The sequence below is a fragment of the Diabrotica virgifera genome, chromosome 1 (genome assembly GCF_917563875.1).
Source record: "Diabrotica virgifera virgifera chromosome 1, PGI_DIABVI_V3a".
NCBI lineage: Eukaryota > Metazoa > Arthropoda > Insecta > Coleoptera > Chrysomelidae > Diabrotica > Diabrotica virgifera.
Window position 1 is genome coordinate 213,970,555 of NC_065443.1, and position 9,953 is coordinate 213,980,507.

The 9,953-nt window shown below is 31.7% G+C and overlaps 1 protein-coding gene across 1 annotated transcript; it reads right to left on the reverse strand.

Moving 5' to 3' along the window:
* Positions 1-3,789: 3,789 nt before the first annotated feature.
* On the reverse strand, positions 3,790-5,294 carry LOC114325771 (U3 small nucleolar RNA-interacting protein 2). Its single transcript, XM_028273902.2, has one exon. The coding sequence runs from the start codon at positions 5,208-5,210 to the stop codon at positions 3,840-3,842; it is 1,371 nt and encodes a 456-aa protein (XP_028129703.1). The 5' UTR covers positions 5,211-5,294; the 3' UTR covers positions 3,790-3,839.
* Between the last annotated feature and the right edge of the window lie 4,659 nt (positions 5,295-9,953).

Sequence of the window (9,953 nt, forward strand, 5' to 3'; positions counted from 1 at the left end):
ACGCACTGGTGTTGCGCCTGTAAAACAGAAAATCATTAAATGGGTTATAAAGACAGGTAACAATGCACTTTGTGAATGTGGGGAAATACAGAATGTGGAGCACCTGAGAGTATGCAGACTTTGCTCATTACAGTGCACCCTCGATGGTTTATGGGTCTCAAATACAAAGGGTGTAGACATAGCTCGATACTGGACAGAAAAGCTGTAGTTAGGTCCAGACTCGAAGGAGAGTAAGTTAATAAACTTATAATACCATTTTTCACTGATAGCCTGTATCTCGCTAATATGAGGAGCCATCAATGATTTAATTAGGTGATGGTTACTTTAACAAAAAAATAAGTCATGACATCTTACGTACTTTTTTCTACCTCCACTAGTTTTTGATATATCATGCAAAATGTACTAATTTGGGACAATATCTCCCTTTACAATATCTCCATGGCTGATTTCACCAATGACGAATAGACTTATTCGTCATATTTGCTGAATAAACTTATTCAACCAATAAACTGACACATCTATGTTAAATTAATGTCAAATAACATTCTATTTATGAAATAACTATTTACTCTTTTAGTACGTTCTTTAACGGTAAAATATTGCAAAACCTCTATATTTTAAACAACTGATTAAATTGACATGAAATTTGGCATACCTACACATAGCTAATAAGTAAAAGAAAAAAAGTGATATTGTGCCAATGTGTGCTACGGCCCTGGGGGGTGAGTTTCACCCCTTCTCGGTGGTGAAAAAATATATGTCCAAAATAAGTCCGGAATTCGATAAACTGACTAATTCTAAGCGACTTTTGTTCTATAGAGTTTCTTCACCAAGACAAAATGACTAATTTTGAGCAACTTTTGTTCCATAGAGTTTTTTCGGTAAGTCAATACTTTTCGAGCTATTTGCGAGTGAATATGTTCATTTTTTAACAAAATAACCACGTTTTTAGATGGTTTTCCGCAAATAACTCAAAAAGCAAGTATTTTGTCGAAAAAAATATTCTTAATAAAAATACAACTTATAAAAAAGTGGAAAAAATGGTGCATATAAGAAGACTGTAGGCCTAGTAGAAGCAAAGTTGTAGCTAATGAAAAGTAGGTTCTTATTCGTCAAATTCCAAATCGAATATTTCATCGAGAAATAACCAAGAAACGGAACACTTTTCGGGGAACACTCTATACAACTTTTTTAAAGTGTTTAAAAAAAGGTTTATTTTTGTTTTTTAAAAAAACTTATAACATTAAAAGTAAGTGAGTTACGATCAAAATATTGTTGGTCCCTTTTATTTTTTGGTAAAAAGAATCGCGAAAAGCACCCCCTAATTAGCATCCCAAATAAAATTAATCGTTAACGCTTCACAAGTTACTTTGTTTATTTATACGATCTGTAAGTTTCATCAGTTCAAAGTGCTTATTTTTGAAAAGGCTGTAGTTAAAATGGCTTGAACGAGTCACTAATCCCGAGTGTATGCAAACTTTGAACAGCCATAGCATAACCAATTTTTGTCTAACAGGAAAACAATAAATCCAAAATATCAAGGAAAGCAAAACATACATTTTATTACTCCTTAAGATTTTTGGTATTGCTAATAATTTTTAAGTTATTTTGAAGAAAAGCATTTTTTTCAAAATTAAAAATTTTAAAAATGTTATTTTAAAACCAATTTTTTTCAAAAATAAGCATGCTGAATCGATGAAACTTATCATATAAACACAACATAAATAAAGCAACTTGTGATGTGGTAACAATTAATTTTATTTAAGTTGTTAATTAGGGGGTGATTTTCCCTATTTTTTTGCCAAATCAAAAGGGACCAACTGTATTTTGAGCGTAACTTGCTTATAATTTGATGCTAGAATCTTTGTTTTATAAAAATAGAAATAAAACTTAAACTCATACCGTAAAATGGGGTGTAGTTGACCGTTTTTCAACTTCAACTAAAGATATTTTCTAGATAACAAAATTAAATGTATCATATATTTTTGCATAATATGTATTCTTTGGTATAGGTGTTAACTTTAATTTTAGTAGAAAAAACAACGGGTATTTTAAAAAACCAAACTTAGAAAAAATAAATTGCTTCTTTGGTCAACTTCACCCCGAACGGGGTGAAGTTGACTGTCTATGGTTTTACTTAATACAAACGATTTTTAGTTAAGGGGTGAAGATAAACACATTAAAATGATTTTAAATTATAATAAACATTTTAATCAAATTTTTATTACATAAAGAAAGTTACTTATTTAAAATTATATGCAGACATGTCCAAAACAAAAAACAGCTCGCCTCTTCGGCAAATTTTTGGCGCATTTAATAATTTTATGTTACTTAGAGGAACATTGTCTTCGTCAAGAATATCAGGCCATATAAATTTTCCCAATTTTGAGAGTTTTAGGAAATTAACATTAGCTTTATCATCTTTAATCGCTGAAATTTGTCCTGCAAAATGTTTAATATTCTTCTTAGTTTGATATTCTATTACAACCCATGAATTTGCTTCTATATTATTAACGTGAAAGTATTCTGTTTCCTCAGCAATATTACTTTGAATGTCTGCAAGTTCTTGGTCTTCTTTCCTTATGCTTATACACCCTCAGCATTTTACAAATTTATTGTCGATAAGTAGGTAATTATCTTTAAAAATATTTTACGCATCAGCTCCCGTCCGCGTTTCAAACTAGAAAACAATAAAGCAGCATTGATTCAATGTAGGTCCTGCAAGTTTTGAACTGATGGACATCTTCACCCCGGCGGTCAACTTCGCCCCAAATTTAAGCGAAAAGTGCATAAGTTGACAAATTTGAAGATTACAACAAAACTTAAAAATTCATTCAAAATTAGTAACTGGTATTTTTATCTACAGTTAATGATTTGTTGAAATATTACCAACAGTTGCAAATAATATTTTTAGTATAATGATTTTTATAACAAAGTTTAAGAATATTCATTTTCTTTGTATAAAAACGTATAAAAAATTGTATAAAAACGTGTTTGTTATGTTGAAAAATGAACATAATTCACTTGCAAATAACTCAAAAAATATTGGCTTAGTGAAAAAGACGTATAGAATAAAAGTTGATTAGAATTAGGTAGTCAGTTTATCGAATTCCGGACTTATTTTGAACATATGTATTTCACCCCCGAGAAGGGGTGAAACTCACCCCCAGGGCAAAAGCACACATCGACACAATATCACTTTTTTTCTTTGAAATGTTTGCTATGCTTATGCCAAATTTCATGTCAATCCAAACGGTTCTTTATAATTTACATTAAAAACCGCCAAATAATGTACTATTTGAATAAATTGATAAGTTAATCTTTCTTTACATATCTATAACAAAGAAAATTCACCAGTTTTACTTGACATTAATCAAAATTATATTGAAACACAGTAAAGATGTAATTCACTACTAAATTTTAGTTGACGAATAACTCTTTATTGATTTACTTGTTGTTGAAACCTGACTTTAGTATGAAAACCTCATACCTATTTCATATTTCTTAGAGGAGAGATTTTAAACTGAATTTCAACATACTCAATCAAATCAAAAAAGTATCTTTACATATTTTTGATTCTGAGCACATTTAGATGGTTACAGATAAATTTTTCACATATATTTTAGGGTAAATGTATGTAGAAATACATATATTTTAGTATGTAGAAATTCAGTTTAAAGTCCCCCTGTAAAGTAAGATAGCTTTTCACACAAAGCCATCAATATGTACTTAAAATCAAGAACTTTTTCTTTTGTCGTAATAGATTACCAATTTTAATAAAAGAATACAGAAAATAATATACATATATTTCTTAATATAAAAACATATACCATAAAAAATCAATTTAGTAAAAATGGTACAACAAATATACAATTCCTAGCAGATTTTACTGTAGTCCACCTTCCACTTTTATGTTCTTTGCTGGCACTAATAAGAAGTCTCTTACCATCTGCAGTGAACTGTAAACAATTAACAAAACCTTCCACAGGTATCTGCATAAGTTGTTTGCAGGCTTTAAAGTTGTTTTCCAACTTCCACAACCTGACAAAGCCGTCTTGAGAACCTGAAGCTATCAAATCTGTATTATGGAGAGTAGTGACAGCACTTACCCAAAAGGGTATTTGTGTTTGTGAATTAACACCATGTGCATTGTTGATAACACACAAAGGTTTCTTCCTCATCATGCTCCATATACATATTTCTCCATCATCACCTCCAGAAACGAATGTATCTTCATTTATCAATTTGACATTATCGATATTTCCTGTGTGTCCATTGAATATCAATTGACTTTCTTCAGTAATTTTCCACAATCTTAAATCTCTTCCACCAGAAGAAACTAACCTGTCTTTGTAGAGAGCATCTATTGAAGATATAACATCTTGATGTCCAAACAATGTCTCCACATAAGCCATTTCATCTAAACTCCACACTTTGGCAGTCCTATCTTTAGAACATGAATACAATGTATGAGAGTCTTTTTTAAAGCAAACACCAGTCACTGAATTTTTGTGTCCTTGAAACTTCTTGATAAACTTAAAAGTATTTGGATCCCAGATATAAACATCACTGGATTTTGTACCTACAGCTAAATATTTACTATCGGATGATATTGCTAAACTCAAAATTTCACTACTGTGGCCCACTGTTTCTCCCTCAGAGTTTTTAACAAATGGAATTACACCTATTCTTTTATTATCTGATAAGGAATACTTCACCACTACTCCATCTTTACTACCAGCATAAACATATTGGTCATCAGAAGAAATACATAAACAAGTAAGGCTTTTATGTTGTTCTCTACATTTTAAAGTTAGCCGGTTCTCTTCATCTATTTGCGTATACTTATTGGCTACTTGCAGTCGTAATTTACCTGTCTCCTTCAAGTAGTCTTCCTTTAATCTCTTAGACAAGACTGCTTCATCTACTTCTTTATCTTCCCTTCTAGCCTTTTCTTCCTTTTCTATTTCTTCCAAATAAATCTTAGCTAAACGAAGCTTCTTTTCTTGCGCGGTTTCATGCTCGTCCTCTGAAAGAGATGCATCTGATACTTTATTGTTAACAAGGTCTTCATCTTCACTGCTCGTTATTTCCTCGTCCTTTTTATTCTTTATTGGTTTATCTGTTAATTTGCGTTTTTTAATCTTCGTGGCGGCATACTTTGCTCGTTTTATACCATTCTGCTGCTTGCCTTTTATAAAAAAGGACATTTTAATTCAATAAATAAAATATTTGCTTAGAAGTTTACTTTTAAACTTTCACGTGTAAAAACTTTGTAGGTTATGTTTTAAGACTAAGACAGCTGTCATTTTGCACAAACAAACGAGTTCTATGTTCTGTGAATTTTGAAAATTCACAATAGACCGTGATAGTCGTGACGTCAAAACGTCAAAAAAAGTTTTCCAAACACGTTGTGTCTAGGTACACGCTAAAATGTACGCAAATAAAAAAGTTAAACTTCATCAAGCTAGTGACTATTTAGCGTGGGCAGTGACTGTATATTTTGATACACGCTATTTTGATATGTTTAGTGTTTGTTTGATAGAAAAATATTTGTTATGACGTTTAAAAGGGCTAATTCTACCTAACTTTTTTATTTGCGTACACGGTAGCGTATACCCTAGACACAACGTGTTTGGAAAAATTTTGACGTTTTGACGTCACACTATCATGGTCCATTCATATGAGATCAAGGACAAAATAAACGCAACTGATTGGCTAACTCGTATCCCGCAAATTGTATACTTTTTAAACCTCTTGTATACAATGTACTCACCAAGAATCTCTGTAGGTACTTGTAATAAGTAATCTAAAATAAAAAATACGAATGTGATATGATATGTATATAAATTTTTTGTGAGATGTTTAAGGTGAATATCTAGGTGAACAAATATAAACAGAGAACAAACATGATTAAAATGAGCCCGCTTCATAAATAATCCAGTCATTCGAGCTGGATTCTTTAGATATTTTAAAAATGTGTATTTATCTATTGAGTGAAGTCGAAATATCAGACACGGAAATACTATCTTACTGTGCTAAATTTCAAATTCTCGAGCTCCCCGGCTCTGTGAAGCATCGCTTAAAGCAATACTTTTCCTTGTAACATGCCATTGACACTCTTATCATCATCATCAATCAGCCAATCGCGTCCACTGCTGGACATAGGCCTCCCTCAATTCATTCCAGTCTTCTCTATACCAGGCCGCTTGTAGCCAGTTTCCCTAATAGCACAAGGACGTCCAATGGACGTCCATAGGACGTCCTTCACGGACTTTAAGGACGTCCGTTTACGTCCGAGGAACGTCCTTTATACGTCCTATTTTGGTCCAAATGTCGCGCTACCGAACGTCCATTGGACGTCCATCTAAGGTCCGAGGGGACGTAAATTGGACTTTAATCGGACGTAAATTGGACCTTAATCGGACGTCCTAGGGGACGTAAATTGGACCTTAACAGGACGTCCTAGTTTGGTCCAAAGCCACATTGCCAAATGTCCAATGGACGTCCACCTAACGTCAGAGGGGACCTAAATTGGACCTTAATCGGACGTAAATTGGACCTTAATCGGACGTCCTAGGGGACGTAAATTGGACCTTAACAGGACGTCCTAGTTTGGTCCAAATGCCTCGTTGCCAAACGTCCAATGGACGTCCATCTAACGTCCAATGGACGTCCACCTAAAGTCCGAGGGGACGTTCGGTGGACGTCAATTGGACCTTCATAGGACGTCCCAGTTTGGTCCAATGTCGTGCTGCCGAACGTCCATCTAACGTCCTGAGAGGACGTTCGGTGGACGTCTAGCGACGATATTTAGACCTGTGGAGAATGTATTGTGGGAAATAAAAAATACATTTTTTAAGGAACTTATATTACATCTTATATTAAATTACAATTATTGGATATTACATTATTTACACTAAATTACAATTACACTTCTCCAAGAAATTAACGCACCACCTTAAAATGATGCATTTTTGATGTCTCGAATTTCCTAAACCTGTTGTCCAATCTCAGTGATCTTTTTTATAATATTATAGCCTAGGCTACAGGTTACCTCCTTAAGCTTGTCATGAACGGGGAGCTATACTGTAATATATTATGTATATTATATCATATCACTCCCTATAGTAATGAGTGAGCCTGGAGACACGGAACTAATGGTTCCGTGTGCAGGCTCACTCATTACTATAGACCCACATAACAATGATGTTCGCATCATGTTCTAAGCATATCCTACCAACATTCGTTGAAGTATATCCTTTTTAGTATATGCGTAGTACAAGCATAGCATGTACCATAAAAAACATTCTAAATTTCATGTTCTTTGCATGTGCTTCGAAGAATATTCTTGCACCGAATATACTGAGCACATTCGTATACGTAGTATCTCGGAATGTTCGTAAAAGTTTATTCTTAGAATATACCTTAATCGAATATTCTTAGTATATGCGTAAGTATATGGAAAAGTATATGCTTAACACATACTTGTATATACTTTTAAAATATCTTAAAAAGAATATACTGTATGTATGTACCTATAGGAAGAAGAATAATGTTAGCCTATAGATTATCAACTTCGCGTTAAGAATAATTAATACAATTTAGGTATTTTGGTAGGTACTACTGAACTATCTAATTCATCATTTTTTAAACCGTTTTAATTGTATGGTAAAAAAGTTTAAAACTTAATTCTATTGAAGAAAAATGAGAAATTCTCGTTTCGTTTTCAATTGAAATGAATACACCATTTTGATTTGAGTTTATACCATAAAAATATTTTTACCTATAATTTTCGGGAATCCGGAAACGGCCATTCATTGTCATTCTGACCCTTGCATTGCATATTTTATACCTGCACAAGGGAAGGGGGTAGGTAACAAAAAGGCAAAATATGAAAATAGTTTCCAGTAGTACAGTTAAGGCATTTATGTCTACGCTGTGAGGACGAAGCGACTGTATTTGTAGCTACAAGGACTAAAACATTTTAAGAACATAAAAAGCAGCTTGAAAATAATAAATTCATATTGGTACTTCAATATTTCCTAAATACCTAGTAAGTAAAAGTATGTATAATGTATATAGATACCTATAAATTTTAGTAATTTACATACATATTATATTATATATTTGGCTATTATATAATTATATAAGCAGCATTTTTATTTTGATGTGCACATAATAACTAAATATATTACTTATATTTTATATATAGGCTACTTACCCATATAATATTTATTATACATAGGTACCTATATAACTAACTGAAGTTTATATATTTTATACTTACTTTTTACGTAATATTGTAGAATGTAATAATACATTCTCATATGCAATTAGAATATGTAAATATAATATATTAGTAGAACCTAGGATGAGATTGGGTGATGTTGAAAACATACTTCTGAGAAATATAGCACATCCTTGGAATATTCTTCCCATATACTAAAAATATGTGCGATAGTACATTTTAAGTATATACATAGAAGGTATATAGCACTTCCTTGGAATATTCTTCCCATATACTAAAAATATGTGCCCTAGTACATTCTAAGTAGGTAACTAGAAGGTATATAGCATTTCCTTGGAATATTCTTCCCATATACTAAAAATATGTGCAATAGTACATTCTAAGTATATAAATAGAAGGTTTATAGCACCTACTTAGAATCTTCTAAAAAGTATGTTCTTGGTATATACTGAAAATAAGTGCGGTAGTACATTCTAAGTATATACATAGAACGTTTAAGTACTGTAATGTAGTATATACTCAGTATATGCTCTGCACATTCGCAATGGTAATTACGCATATTCTAAGTATATACTTTTTCTGAAAAGTATGTTCTATGAATCTACTAAGAACATGAAATTGTTATGTGGGGAGAGCGATGTGATATAATATATATTACAGTATATAGCTCCCCGTGCATGACAAGCTTAAGGAGGTAACCTATAGCCTAGGCTATAATATTATAAAAAAATTACTTAGATGGGACAACTGGTTTAGGAAATTCGAGACATCAAAAATGCTCAATTTTTAAGGTGGTGCGTAATGGGCTGTATATTATACATATACATATTATTTCAAATCGACACCTTGCTCATTTGGAGATAATGGACAATTTCTTAAAAAGAAGATATTCTATCTATGTATACTTATTATACAGAGAGCACGTAAAGGTTGGAATAAATTCATTTTTTTTGAGAATGGAGGATTTTGGAGAAAAATCCCGAAACAGGTCAATTTTTGTTTTTAAATTACGACTTTTTGGCATATATATCATACTACTGACGTCACCCATCTGGGCGTTATGACGTCATCGATGATTTTTTTAAATGAGAATAGGAGTCGTGTGATAGCTTATTTGAAAGGTAATTCAATTCTCTATTCAGTAATATAAACATTAACATAATTATTTATACAGGATGTCCAAAAATTTTTTTTTTAATTAAATTAATTGACATGGAAAGAAGAATGTATGTAATTTATTTTATTCAAAATACATTTTACTGCTCTCAGAAAACAAAAAAATGTTTATTTGAAAAATATTCATGGCTTTTCGCTTAAATTAAATATTCAAACTGTCACGAGGCTGGTGGGTGGCTGCTTTAATATTGAATTTAAGCAAAAAACAATATTTATTTGCCAAATAAACATTTTTTGTTGTCTTCTGATAGCAGTAAAATGTATTTTGAATTAAATAAATTACGCACATTCTTCTTTTTATGTCAATTAAATTAATTCAAAAAAAATTTTTTTGGACACCCTGTATAAATAATTATGTTAATATTTATATTACTGAATAGAGAATTGAATTACCTTTCAAATGAGCTATTATACGATCCCTATTTTCATTTAAAAAATTCATCGATGACGTCATCACGCCCAGATGGGTGACGTCACTAGTATAATATATATGCCAAAAAGTCGTAATTTAAAAATAAAAATTGAA